This window comes from Aythya ferina (genome assembly GCF_964211825.1).
Source record: "Aythya ferina genome assembly, chromosome: 19".
In the NCBI taxonomy this organism is placed as follows: domain Eukaryota; kingdom Metazoa; phylum Chordata; class Aves; order Anseriformes; family Anatidae; genus Aythya; species Aythya ferina.
Genome location: NC_140309.1, coordinates 4,868,633 through 4,883,422, shown reverse-complemented (window position 1 = coordinate 4,883,422; position 14,790 = coordinate 4,868,633). Strand labels below are relative to the sequence as shown.

At 46.6% G+C, this 14,790-nt stretch overlaps 1 protein-coding gene across 2 annotated transcripts in view; it reads left to right on the top strand.

The window, feature by feature from the left end:
• LOC311421245 (sphingosine-1-phosphate transporter SPNS2-like) overlaps positions 1 to 14,308 on the top strand; it is a 134,923-nt gene extending 120,615 nt beyond the window's left edge. For both annotated transcript variants that reach the window (XR_014684764.1, XM_084492930.1), the window contains 2 exons: positions 7,934 to 7,980; positions 9,762 to 14,308. Coding sequence is in view for 1 of the 2 variants with exons in the window: in XM_084492930.1 (XP_084349056.1) it covers positions 7,934 to 7,976 (43 nt within the window). In the remaining variant the exon portion in view is untranslated. The remainder of the gene's footprint in view (positions 1 to 7,933; positions 7,981 to 9,761) is intronic.
• The last annotated feature ends 482 nt before the right edge of the window (positions 14,309 to 14,790 follow it).

The following is a 14,790-nucleotide window of genomic DNA, read 5'->3' as shown; positions in this document are numbered from 1 at the left end:
TTAGCATAATGGCAGTCCGTGGACTTGTGCACTCTGAACCTGGACCAGAGGTGTTTGGCAAGGCAGATTTTCAGCCAGTTGTGACTCTGTGTGTGTGTTAGAGTAATTTAATTGTGGTTGGGGCCTTGGCCTGAGTGACGTCTTTTAGTAAAACAGGGACAAGACTGTTAGCTTATTACTTCCAGTACTTCCACGAGGCCTGTCTGAAGTGTTCTGGCTTAGTCATTCCTCAAGTTGCTGCCAGACCACAACCACATGCCAGAAAGGGCATGCCCAGACCATTACAGCAGAGCAGAGCAGGACAGTTCCCCATAGAGGTGGACTTGTCAGTACGAGGTTAAAGGTTGGACTGGATGATCTTAGAGCTCTTTTCCAGCCTGAGTGATTCTGTGATACCTGGTAGCTTAGAGACTGGTAAAAGGAGCTGTATCATGAGGCAGTTATTTTTGGAGGGTAAGAAATATGTTTGGTTGGTTGGTTGGCATCAGGAAATTGTACAGGAGTTTTTGTTTAAAGATTTAATTAGATCACACCTGTCATGTTTTATCCTCCCTCCCATTCAATCATGAAAAAAAAAAAAAAAAAAGTAAGACCCTCCATTTCCTCTTTCTTCCCTTATTTCAGAGGACATGAGAGTTACAATGCTATCTACATATTCTATGGCTCTAGCAATCCCACCACCTTCACCCTGAGTTCATCATTATCTGGCAGCATTGTATACACGGGGCCAGACTCAAGCCCAAAGTTTTGAGGGCTTCAGAGACCTGCATCTTCAGTAGCTTTGGAAGCACCATTAGCGTACCACCACAGAGCAGTAAGCTCTGAAGTTCATTTTCATCCAAGACCTTGGTGCCTAATGAGTGCTGTTAACTGCTCTTATTCAGATCTGTTCTGTTGCAGCTGCCTGGAAAAATAGAAGAAAAGGTTATTAATTTTTTCTTTACACCATTTTTCTCCTCTGATAAGATCTATGGAAGAGGAAAAATAGAAGCTGACCGTGTTTATTCCTCTGGGGAGAAATATATTCAGCACCTGGGTTAAATGAGCAGATAGAAAATACTAACAGAGTCTGTGCAGCTTTGAGGGGCTGTACCAAATAAATAGAGAAAAAAAATGTATTTGCTGTACACAATCATCATATTCTGTTCACCAAACCAACTGATGTGCAGGAAGAGAAGGGGATTTAAGCCAATTCATTACTTTAGTGCAGCTGGCAGAGCACCTGTCACCACCAGCATGAAGCCCCCATCAGGCTGAACCCACAAGAGAGCTGCTGCTCAGTGCAGGCTGACACCGTTTCTGGCTGCAGAGGGAAGGGCAGCTCTATGCCAGCAGCTGCCAGGAGGGCTGCACTCAACCAGGTCCCGTTGTAGTTTGGTTTGGAGTGCTTCAGATTTACACAAGCCCCAGGCTTCCTCTCTGGGTAGAAGTGAGTGAGCAGAAGCAGCCAGCAGAGCTAAATTAAGCAGTGGTTTCCTACTCCAATGTAAGCTACTCCTGTTCTGCTTCTTTTTTTTAAAAAAAAATAGTGTTATGCTTAGTGTTCTTTAGTAAACTGACCTCAGTGTCATCCAGCATACCCTTTTCCTGGGAGGCTGGAGGAACCTGTCATGCTGCATCAGGAAGCTCGGTGCATGGACTATTTTTAGCTGTGCCAGTCCTGTCCCTGTACCACTCGCTGGGATCTTTCTAGCTTGATGTATTACTACTGCTCACCTTCCATGCATCTTCACCTTCAGTCCTTGTTTTCAGATGCAGCATGCTAGGAGCCTTTTAAATCAAAGCGCTGAGTTTCAGCGGTAATGCATGTTGTTAATCTTGGGTGTCTTGGACAAAGTTAGTGATTCCACTATCAAAATAGCTCGAGTTCAGTTAAAACAGGACATGCTGTCTGGAAGCAACCCTTAATTTGGCTGTTCTTACACCTGGCTCAGGACATAATAGGTTGCACTAAGGTTAAATGTAAAGCAGCCGTCTTTTAGGGCTGAGATGGAGGTAGAAATGCACCAGGCATCTTGTTCAGTGTCACAGCAGAACTCTGCTGTAGAGCAGGGAACTCCAGCCCCTTCCTATTGCAGGTGAAAATTGCAACTATTCTTTGTTACTGGAGGACAGTAATGGCTTGTGCTTGTGTATTCTACACTGCTTGATGAAATACTCTGTGTAACAAAGGGTTTACAAGGTACATACTTGAACTGGAGTCTCCAGCCCGCTGGTTGTGCTGTTGGTAACATGTCTGGCAAAAAGGAGGTGCCTTGTTGGGACCAGTGTGTTACCTGCACAAATGTGGTGGAGAGCCAAGCTGAACAAGTGCTGTGCAGGAGCTAGGGCAGCAGGTTTGGGTTCTGCAGTCAACAAAATCCCAAGGGCAAGCAGAATACCCTTTGATCCATTTCAGGGCCAAAAATCTTTGCACGAAGTCAGCGCCCACACGTGCAGCCCTGTTAGCACTGTGCGTTACTAGATGAAACCTGGTGCTTTCAATGGAGTTTGAGTGATTCAAAGTCCTCAAGGGAAATATAACAAAATCCCAGTGAAATGCAGCTATACATCCCTGCGTGGTGAAATACTGGTGAGACAAAGCCGTAGAGTCTGTGTAGAGTATGACTGACAAATAAATGGGGTAATCTGTGCTTTTTACGAGGTGTTTCCTGGTCCTCTGCTCCCTACCTGCTTGTTTTGCTAGCAGGCCAACTGCAAGCTGTGTTTCTGAGGGTGCTGACAGTATGCAGTGGTGGAAAATATGAGTGAGGTGGTCTGCAGACTTGTGTCCATTTCCCTCCTTTGTTTATGAAAATGTTAACGTGTTTGGCAACTGGCTTCGGCAAGGATTTACGTCGTGCAACTGATCCCTGCCGTAACAAGCTGGTGGATGAAGTGAGCGATGTCAAACGTACCTTCCTAATGTCCCTGCCTTTCTGAACCACAGCTGGTAAACTAGGAGGTGGTTATTGTGCAGGGAGAGAACTTTGCCTGTGCCTAAGCCCACTTCATGCTCCTTTGTTTTAGAGATCTCTTCTAGCTGCAGCTACACTTGTCCTCTTTTAGGGATCAGAGAGACCACAGTGACCACACTACTTCTACCCTAAGCTTTTACTTTACCTGATGGACCTGAAGTTGTGTGCATCTGAAGATCAAGAAACCCAAAGAGGAAGGCTGCCCAAAGCTCTCCTGCTCCATAATGATTTAGTCAGTTCTCTGCAGGAATGCAGTGATAACGATGGTGTGAGCTAATGGTGTGTGCAAGCGACTTCCCCTGTTCGTTTATCAATTGATAAGATTCACTGCCACGTCTGAAAGTCATACAGGTGTGGAGCTGCAAATCAGGATGCTTCGCCTTGATTTTTCTCACACAGGTTGAGGCAGCAATGTTAGATTTGAATGCTACTGATGAGCTTCAGTAGCTGGATTTGCAGATTGCTGCACCTGGCTGGGCTGCTAATCATCACCGACACACGGCTGGCACGTGTGTCATTGGCTCTAAAGCTCTGATGCAAAGAGACTCTTTAATTACCTGCAGTATTTGGAAAAGAAATTTCATGTTTTTCACAGATTTAAGACCTTAAGGTCTCTGCCTTTCAGTGTCTGTCCATGTAAACACTTCATCACCTAACATTTCTGGTTGCAGTGTGTTCACAAGGCCTTCTGGAAATGCTCCTTGGCCTTGCAGTGCTTACGGGAGGGACAGATGGCTGCTGCCCAAGCTTGGGTGCTCCCAGTGTTCATCAACAACCTCACCGAGACCTTGTGTTTGCCAGCTGAGTTTGTTCAGCTTTTGTAAGTGGGTCTGACCCTTCTTTCTGCTGAGGCCACTGACATCAGCCCTGCTGCCCAGTAAGCGCTTCCCAGGCAGCTTTCAAAAGCTGCTCATTGAACCCAGGTTTACCCCAGCACTGTCTGAGAAAACTCAGCCAGCGAGGACTCTGCTGAAGGGTGCCATTTGTGACTCCTACATTCATATCCCCCCTGAAGCACTGCTTCAGCCAGACACTTAGAGCTCATCGCGGTGCTCCAGGAACACACAACTCCCTCCTGTGAGATGGAGGAAGGAGCCTTAGTCACCGGCAGGGCTGCTGCTACGTACAGTGATGTAGCTGCCCCTGTAGCCCCAGTACTCTACTGAATGAGCTCTTGTTAGTCAAATAATGAGTTATTTGCAGGCTAGAAGGACCCCACTGAAGCGTTTTATTGTTGGTTGTAAAAGTTAAGTGATGTTAAGTACAGCAGGCTGTAAAAATTAGGATGTTATTTCCTAATACGCTTCGCTGTTACAGAAGCCGGAGCCTGACGTGTTTAGATAACAAGAGAGCGAGGCCTTTTGGCAATCTACAGGATACTAAAATACGTGTGTTGTTTAGGTTATGTATGAAACTGAACATTAAAGGGTGTCCGTAGCGTTCACAAAAGTTTTATTTAAGCACAGCCTCTCTCTAGGAGTCTCATGCACGATGGTGCCCCACACACCGGTCTGTAAGTGTGTTCTTCTTGACATCCCGTTACCTGCTTGAGGTTAAGCTCATGGACCGAAATGATAAAGGTGTAGAGCTCAAACATTCAGTAGGCTGTATCTTATGGAAGTCAGTGGGATATATATCCCCCCATGGCTTCTCACAGCTTCACCCCACATCGCTGGAACAGTCAGAACTGCAGGTAGGAAGGGCGGTCTGGGTTTTGTTCGTGCTGGCACAGGGTGGAGCAAAGCATTCAGGGACTGGATTTGAGCAGCAAAGCCTCTCTCAAAGACTTTGGAAGGCCCAGATTGTGCCAGGAACTGTGCAGCAGTGTACAGCTGTACTCTGCCACTACAAACCGTAAGCTCCAGCATCTGTTGGACTGGTGAGCAGCTACACTGACAGACCCAGCACTTGGAGAACCATCTCTGCACAGTTCCTGAAACTGAAACTAGTGTATAGCTGACCTGTAAGGGGTTCTGGTGACTCATCTGTTATCTTAAATTCATCTTCTTTTTCTTATGCAATTCTCTCACCTGCTGAGGTGCTGTGAAATTAGATGCATTTTACACAGTATAAATATTTAACAGCCCTAAAGCATGTAGTTTAATATTAAACAGTCACATAAATGCTTCGGAATTATAGATGCTGTCACATTACATGGAAATGGTTTGATAGCATCTAGGAGAAGTATTTGGGTTTGACAGGGGAGGAAATGATGGGGTCAGAAGGAGTTGGTCTCATTTTTAACTGCTAGAGGAGCCCATAAAAACAATCAAAAAGAGTTGTACAGCTTCTGTTCTTGAAAGGCAATTTGGGCAAGTTTCCTCCCCCTCAGGAAATAACAGAGTGGTTCCCACCCTGCTCTCTTCAAGGAATGAAAACATTCACAATCTTGAGAAAACAATGCAGAGAAAATAGAACAATTTGGGAACCACTGTTTAGTCAGCAGATATCCCCAAATCGGAAGCGATAACCTATTCAGTGTGGGATTATCGTTATCAGAAAGACAAGTGGGACTTAAATGAGGATTTATATGCTCTTGAGTCGTGTTAGCTTAAGCCCATGCAAGACATTTTACCACCTAAGAGAATCTAAAATTTATTATGAGCATTTTTGCTTAAAAAAATAAATTCAGAGCTGACCTGCTGCCACCCGTCAGCTGGGCTTTGTTGAAACCCGGCTGTGCACAAGTCAGTGACCATTGTCTACAGCACAGTGTTTGAGAATGAAGGCTGCCCTGAAATTTGGAAGACTACTTCAGTTCTCTCTTCTGCCTACGAGCTTCCTGTGTGATTCCTGAAAGTCCATTCTGTCCCCAGCAGGTTCTCAGAGTCATGTGGGGTCTAATTTCCTGTGAAATCTTCTCAGTGCATTTCAGGAACAGCCCCCCTAGGCCTCCATTCCCTTCTGTAAAAGAGAGATAAAGCAGAAGTTGAGAGAAATGCATTAAAATGCAGCGGATGAGTCATTCTCGTGACTTCAAGGTAGCAGAAGTACTTATGCGGGGGGTACTTTTTATTCCATAGGAGGCTGAAACATACGTGATACAAGAAGCAGAGCCTTGTGTGCTCACCTGTCAGCAATGCAGGGGGGGTCTCTACACGAGAGATGGTGTAGTGTCAAAACAAATGTCTTCTGTGTATATTCTGTATCTTGTAAAATGTGGAAGGGGTACCTTGGTAAGGGACATTGCTTTCCAACAACATTACTGAGCAGTCAAACAGCTGGAGTTTTAGTATTCTGCGATAGCTTCATAAAATAGCATGGTTTACTTCCTGCTTCTAGCACTGCCTGTAGCATCACAAGGTAATGTTTCAGCTCTCTGATGTATTCTGATAATGAAAGCATGGTTAAAATGTTCAATAGACTGTCCAGTGCAGTAGGGCTACAAAGAAAGGTAATTCTACAAAAAAGCTCAGGGCAGCTCCTGCATTAAAACCACCTCAGTTCAGAGCCTTCAAATGCAGAAAAGGCACAGAGGCTTCTTTGTGTCTTGGAGAAAACTTCCTGCGAGGTTGGTGCAATGTTCTCTAGGCTGAGCTGGGCCAATTTCTGCTGCAGATATTTCTTGGAAGTTGACCTCTAACCACTGGTTCATTTTCATCCCGGAACAGGTCTTAACCCAGCACCATCCCCGTTCAGCATCAAAGGGTGTCTCAGGCCAGGTGTGAAGTCTGGGGAGCCACGGATGGGTTTTAATGAATCGGCATTTTCCAAAGGAAAATGATGCTTCACTGAGTTCTTACCTGGTAGGTGCTCAGGCAGATACTTTCTGTGATCTTGCCTGTAAACCTGCCCAGGTTTTTCACTGATTCAGACAGAAGTGGTGCTTTTGCATGTGATTGCAAAATCCTGCTGCAATCCTTTCAGGTATACAATACCAGTTTTAGTTTGTTATTCTAAGTTAGCAGCCAAGTGGTATGAGAAGACTCCTACTTTGTGACTCATTTGTTCTCCTCTTGGCCAAGTACAGCTAGAGTGCATTTGGGTAAAGCACTCAAACAAACGTGGCTCCTTAAAGCCAGACCCTTAAGTGAGGTCGGGGTTTTCCAGCACGGTTATCCTGAACCTGGCAGTTCCACTGATGTCAGTGACCACCCAAGACAGAAAGCAAGTCCCAGGTTTATTGCAGTCCGGGGGTGACTTGTCCTTCTTACAGTCCACATTTAGGGCCCTGCTGGGCTTAACGTTATCAAAGGAGATTGTTCCTGTCCCTCAGTAACCACAAGCTGGGAAGGCATGAGTGGTGTTTAAAAAGCCAGAGAGGAGGGGACATTTGCAGCTGCAGGAGAGCTGGTGGCAGCTCCAGCCTAGAGCTGCTGCTGAGGAAGGCTGAATTGCACAGGGTGTGTACTGCAACAAGAAGGAGCAGGTCTACGGGATAAACCTTTTGAAACTACAACTGCTTTTTTCCCTGGGTACCTCACACAGCAAACAGGATCCGTCCCCCTCGCTGCCCTCAGTAGCAGGAGGCAACAGCTTCTCCCTGGCGATGCTGCAGTCCTCGCCGGACCCCATCAATCACTTGGGAGCAGTTGTCTGGAACAGCAGCAGGTCTTCAGGAGCTGAAAATTGAAAGGCAGCTTTCTTTTTAATTTAATTTTTATCAGTGGTGACTGTTTACATTTATGCTGTCAAGTCTGAAGGACACCATCCAACAGGCATTGTATGCACAGCCTTGTCACTGGCTTCGGGAAACAATTGCTACGTCTGAATGCCTCCGGGGCCTTCCCAAGTCCTTGTCAATTAGTGTCAGCAATATTACTTGGCGTGTTCCAGCAATTGTCAGAACTGCTATCAGACACCACTGTGAAAGGGTTTCAGCTTTAATAACTGTCCTGCCCTGTAGTATAACGTGCTATCTCTTTAGAAACTGTTAAGCAGTGGGAACCTGGATTTAAGAGGCTGGTATGTTTTTGGAAGTCTACTCCTTGGCCAGCTGCAGCTCTCTCATGTCTCTCTTGTTCTCCCTTCCCCAGGGTGAATCACCTCGTGATGCCACCAGCCTCTGTCAAAGTCTGAGACGGTGAGTGACCCCAACCAGCAACTGCTTTCAGCTACCCATCCTCTCCAAACCCCTACCAACTCATTTCTTTCCATATCACTTGGAAACTGCTTAATTTTTGATAGCCACAATCTGCACCTTTGCTACCTTGGACCCAAATCAGAGCAAAGCAAGAACACAAAAACCAGGGGTCAAAACTCAAGTGTCCTTTGTTGCACTGAGGTATTTCTAGAAGCCTTGTGCTCCCCTCTTGGAGCAGGTAAGGCCATGCAACCCCTATCAGCTTGAACACCCAGAGGTGTGATTGTCCGAAGCCAGAATTTAGGCTTTGCCCAAATATATCTTGCATTCCCAAAACTTGCTGCTGCTTTGCTTTTGGTCTAACATCTGCTCACTGTCACGTAGCCATTTCTAGCAGATTCCAAATCCAAACATTTCTGCTGAAAAATGCTTTGTGGCAGCACGAGAACGCCCGTGTTGCTGCTAGGACTGTCCCCACTGCAACCCTCAATCAAGGGTGATGGCTCTGAGACCTTGGCAGGGAGCCAGCGGGACAGCCCCACTCCCACTCCCACTCCCTCTCCTCCCTTGTGTTCAGGCTGTTCTTATCGCTCACCGGCAGTCACAGCATCGCAGCTCAGAGCTGCAACAATTGATAAACACTTCCCAGCATTTTACTGTAGCCAAAATTAATTACAGCAAGATTTGTTTTTTGAAGAGGAGATTTCTTTTCTATGAATTAAATGCATTGAAAGACTAATCATAAAATCAGAACTCGGTAACACACATAAGAAGGGCCTTTTGGGGAAAACGATTTATTACAATCTCTAGCATAGCAGATGTGTTATTTCCACGGAGGGGAGGATGTTTTGGTAGAGGCTGAGGATAAAGTAGGCCTGCCTGTACCTTGCAGTCTCTGGGCTGGATGTGTAACCATACGCTGTCATTTATCAGCAGCTTTTAGAAAAAAGTTTTTTTAAAAAAACACAAAAGACTCAAAAATTGGGGAGCAAGTGTGAGTTGGTGTTGCTGCGACTTCCCTTACAGAACTGAACACTTGGGTCCTGTGCACACATTTTTTTTTCACTGTACTTTTTTTTTTTTTTTCTCTTTTGGTCCCATTTTATACAAGTTGAGAGAAACCAGGCTATCCTTATAGGGAATTTTTCCATAACCCAGCAGTCACTGGTTTTTAAGGTCAGGGACAATTTCCTGCACAATATGGGGCACAGAACCTCTCACAGGAAATCCTGCAGCGAGAGAGCTGGTTATCCTTTCCACATAAGCTAGGAAAGCGGCCGGCTGCTTCAATAATCCACAGCGTGCACAAGTGGAATCTCACCAGTCAGGGGAGATGCTGATGCTGCCCTTTAAAGCCAGTGCACACCACCAGCGTCGGGCTGAAGGCAGCGCCTGCTCCACTTTGTCAGCAGCAGGACTGGCAGCGGGGCTCCGCGCTGGGGATGTGCATGCAGGGCTGCCCCCACCCCTAACCGGGCTCTCCAGGGGAAGCAGTTTTGAAAATGACAATTTTAGGTGAGAGGTGGTCTCTTCTTGGATGAACTGTAGGGGTTAAAAGCAGCCTAGCAAAACTCAGCCCTGCTCTCCTCTGTGCCACTGCAACCCACAGCACAGCTGTACCTGTAACACCGAGGTGAACAGGACACAGCTGACGCCCTTAATTACTACAGGCAGGAGTGTAAATCTGGGACAGTTTGCCTGGATCACAGCATCTTTGTGCTTCACCATTACCAAGCACCGCTCATGCCGAGCCCACTAACCAGCCTTTCTCTTGTTTGTGGTTGCCAGTGAAGGAAACCACATGTGGACTCCTCCTTCCACCACCACAATCTCCAGCTCGAAGCCCTTCCATACTGGAACCGGTGGCTCCTTCAGCTCCACGCCGCCCCGGGAGGGTTCTCCAGCACCAAACCCATCGCAGCACTCCACCTGCGGGGCCGGGCAGCAGGAGATGAGCAGGGCAGCCTGGAACAAACGCTGCTGGAGCGTAAGGACATTCCCAGGTTCCTCTGAGCATCGCAAGCAACTCTCCACCGGCCCCACAACCCAAGTGAGTGACTGTAGATTGTGTACATGGTTTTAGTTGTAGCCGATGAAGTCCACATCGTTTATAGGACAAGCTCCGTCCTAGCGAATGCTGCTGTTCTGCCAGCACTCCCGCACCCAGAGACTGCACTAGTTTGGGGACCTGTTCTGTACATCACCTTTTCTTTAACACTGAAGGCTCAATTCAGATTATTATTTTTTATTTAAATATGTCGTAAGATGCTTTATCTCTGCTGAAGACATATATATAAATATATATATTTAGATAAACAGTTTTTATTTAAACATTTGAGATCTGGAGCTGCCTGTGCAACCCTACCAGCCATGAATACGTCCACAACTCTCCTCATCTCAGTGCCCTGCTGTCAGGCCCTGGGAGGGCACCACAGGAAGAGTCCCAGGGGCTGGATGACTGCCTGTCACCCGAGGCTGAGCAATGGGACAGAGGAGAGAGTTTCACTGCACTGGGTATGCTGGCGGTTGTTACAGAAAGGCCCAGAACTTTTGACAGAAATACCTAGGGGCTCCAGATTTTGCTCAATATACTAAATTCAGCCTTGCCTAGGAGATTCACAGGTTTTAAAAATACCAAAATCCAGCTGGCTGAATTGCTTTACCTAGGGCCTGGTAGTGCAATACTGCTGTGCCAGTGACATCACGCTTTGTTTACACGCATATCACGGTATGTGCATTGTCCGTGCTAATTCTCCCTTGTCAGTATTTTCAAAGCAGGTGGCTGATACTCTACAGTAGCTGTTCCCTTTGGAACGATGGTTAGGTATAATGCATGTCCATCCCCAAGCACACTCCCAGCCTGCTCTTACTGGGGTGTCAGTTAATCATTTATCTTTATAAAGATGTACTTGAGATCTTTAATATACAAGGCCAGTGTCTGAACAAATGCAGAAGAGTGTGTCTGTAAAGCAGTCAGAGTGCCATTCCCCAAGAGTCTTATGTCCTGCACAAGCCAAATTTATGCTATGTCAGCTTGATGCTGCAAGAGTGTGGGGAAGGAGGGAGAGCACAGACCCTGGAGAAAAAGTCAGGCTTCCAGAGAAAGGGCATTCTTCCATGAGCTCCCCACTCCCTTGCAATGTTCAGATGTTTGCCATAGTTTAGACTCTCTCCAGTTTAGTCCACACCTTGAGAAGGTGACTGCACCTCGCTCTTGTGCTCATGTTTCATAAGTATCTGTGGCTGGGCTGCAAGTAGGACTAAATCAGCAAAGGAAATGCAACGCTGGGACTGGAACCAATTTAAGCCTGAAGTTGGCTGTCCTGATTCTGGTGTACGTTTGTTCAGGGACATAGGAAGGTGCTGTTAGTAAAGGTGGGTTTTACCTCTCATTCACTTGCTGGATGTACTGTGAGCTACAGTACGCCGTTATTGTAAAGACAGTCAGTAACTCCAGTTACCAGCAAACTGGTCAGCACTCACTGCGTAGCCAGTCTCTGCCCAGGCAGATGTGTTTTGAGGGTGACTCCTATAACAACGTGAGCATTTCCTCCTCACGAGCCTCCACAGGACTATTCTGCAGAGGCTAGCCTGTCACCTCAAATACTTTTACAACGTCTCTAAGATTTGGTTAAGCAACTAGTGCCAGAAATTTTCCTCGAGTGCTTGGGCATCCTCTGGAAAACAGCAAGTGGGTGCTAGAAATAATAAAGCAAAACAAATCCAAAACAATGCTTCATTTCCCACCTCGTGCCACTATTTACGTTTGTAGGGGAAATACCAGTGCTGTAGTCTAGGAGCCAATTTTTTGTCTTTAAAGGCACATGAATTTCTGATTCCCATTAAGAAATTCTTTGTTAAGCTGGCTAAAAAGAAACAAAAAGCAACCAAACAATTAGTCATTTCATCTCAGAGACCAAAGAAGATTTGCCGTATTTCCCAAATTGCTTTTCTGATAGGCTCTCTCTGCTGTAGCATTTACTGCCAACAAAATGAAGCATTAATGCAAAAGCTCAGAGGTTAGAAATTATCCTTAAAAGTAATTCTCAGGCGTCAATAATGAAAAGGGAACTTCACTGTGTTGTAGTTTCACTGGCTCTCCTTGTTTGTGACAAACCCCAGTCCTTGTTGGAGAAGCTCTGCACTGTTACAGGAGGCCAGCTTTATCTTCTGTGGATATGAAGGAAATTGCTGTGGCTTTCTTTTTAACAAGGATAAGGGGATGGGAGTAAACAAGGGAGTGAGAAGTGAGTCCTACCTGCAGCAGTTCCATGCCAAGGGACCCCTGAATCCCTGCTCCCACCTGTTCCAGGCTAAGAGAGGGGAGCCAAAGCAGCAGCAATGACAGCTCAGGAGAGATGAACAGGAGAAGGGACAGAAAATCTGGCTGCTGCCCCTTTACATATTCATGGCTCCGTATTCAAATGGCTAGAAGCTGAAAGGTTGGATTTCTTGTTGAGTGTGTCTTGTTTTAGCTGTGTGTTTGTATTCCAAACTGGAAGAATTACTCAGTGAGAGCTTCTATAACGTTACTCTGTCTGTTAGAGGGAAACCAGCTCACTTGGATCAAGGGTCTGCAGACCCTTGGGGAAAGTCACTACCTGGGCCTCAGTTCCTGTACGTGCAGAGCTGAGATGCTTGCTGCTGAAATGAAGTGCTGTTGTTTCTGTACTATAGTGGAGGTCAGAAGCTCCCCATTATTAAAATACAGCTTACCATATCATATTGTACTGGTGCTGAATTCTGGACTTTAGCATGCAGGATTGTGCTGGTTTCCATTATAGCTCTGTGTGTAACAATTTTAGGTAGGTATAGATGTAGTCAGGCCCAGAAGCTGTTAGGACCATTTGGCTGTTGACCTCATAAAGCAGTGTACAAGTGGAACCATTTGTGGTATACACATAGGAAGTGTTTCTGGAATGAGAACGGAAGTCTAGGCTGGATACGTACTACTTATAGCAAAGCTGAATAACAACCCTTATGAAAAGTAGTATCTCTGTTTTTATAAAGAAAGGCTGGTAATAGGAAAAAATAATTAGTTTTTAATAAAGAATACACATATTTTAGTATCCATCACAACCAACGATGCAAGATTTCAGCCCATCACTTAAATAAATAGTTGTTCAGACCATCAAGGTTACATTCGCAATTCAAAACTTCCACATAAAATTAAATGGTCGCAGTAAGGACAGAAACACCTGCAAAGCCTCTGGTTTCCTGCACACAAATTGACTTCATGTGAATGTCTGAAAATGAGCGTGCACAAAAAGCAGCCCTTGAACGCATTTGAAAACATAGGGGAAAATACTACACCAAAAGGGAGCAAGCACCCCATCCCTCATGCCCTCCCATGCATGTATCCATCTCAGGCAAGGGAGCCAAGCGAGGGGAGAGGATTCAGGTTTTGGGCTGGTGGTGCTGCACCGTACCTTACCCTGCTCCTCAGGCTGTGGCTGGCCCCTCCGCAGTGCTCTGCCCTTGCTCCCCACCTCTCTCCCTGCAGGGCTGCAGCAAGGCGCAGTGCAGGCTCCTTCCACCCTCCCTGTGCTCCCTGGGACCCAGAGGGTTCGATGCAGCCTTGATGCACGCATCAGGGTCTGTGCCTACCTGTGCAGGGCGTGGGGTGTCCAGGGGTGTCCAAGGGTGTGCAGGACTTAGGGACAGTCCAGGATGCCCCTCAGTCAATCACCAGGGCTTTCTTCTGCTCCACTTCATGAACAGTTTATTGTGTTTTTTTTTTTAAGCAAGTGTTAACTCCCTCCGCAGCTAATAGTGCATTTGCACCAGTGTACCACTGTGAAGCAGCCAGGCTGCTCGTACACAGCAAGAGGAACAGAGGTAACAGGAACTGCACAGAGAGGCAAGAAAATTACCCAAAAAGCAGCAAGCTGCCAGCCCGAGTAACTACACTGCCTCCTGCTGCCACCACTTACGATCTGGGTGAACCCAAGAGCCTCTCACCTTTTACAGACTAGCTAAGAGAGAACCTCAGGGTGCCATAACCCTACTAGATGAATGGATGTACTCTGGAAAGCAGAGTTCCTCTCTGCACCTTCTGTCCTAATTGTTTGTTTTCTTCTCTGTTTGCTTTATTGTTTGGTAAACCAGCACTTACAATCACTTTTACTATGTGATGTATGGGAGTAGAATAGTATATTTTCTTGTTATACAAGGGAGGAGTATAAAATAGTTTTCTGATTTCTTTCAGAAGCAAATGACTATTTTATTTTTTAAGAGCAACTGATTGTGAATCTCAGAGTATAAAAAAGAGAAATAAGCCAAATATATACCTTTATGTAAATTAAGAAATAAAAGTATTTAAAACATACCTCCCGGCTCCCTTTCCTGTGTCACCACTTGCTCTGGTTGTGCTCTCCCGTGGCTGCTGCCCATGGGGCTGGTCCCTGGGACGAGGCTGCCCCAAGCCCCACGGCTCCTGCCACAAACACTGACATGGCCCCAACAAGCCCACGGTGTCTGGGCTGGCCACCAGCTGCCTGGGGCTGGTGTAAGAGCAACACCACTGGCAGGGGCAGGGGGAGCAGGGGGTGGGGGTGGCAGCCTCCTCTTCCCTGGGTCAGCCGCCTGGGTCCAGCTCAGGGCCGGAGCTTTAGGGGAAGGTGTCGGTGCTGGGCAGAGACGGGGTGAGCTGACAGCAAAGCCAGCGCGGTGGTAGCCGTGGGTCAGGTGTTTGGGACAAGGGGCAGAAGCAGAGCAGGAATTAATCCAAGGCACAGCTGGCCCCAAGGCCACCCTTCTCCAGGGGTCCTGCCAAGCCTCAGCTGCTGGCTCCACAGGGCAGTGGCTGCT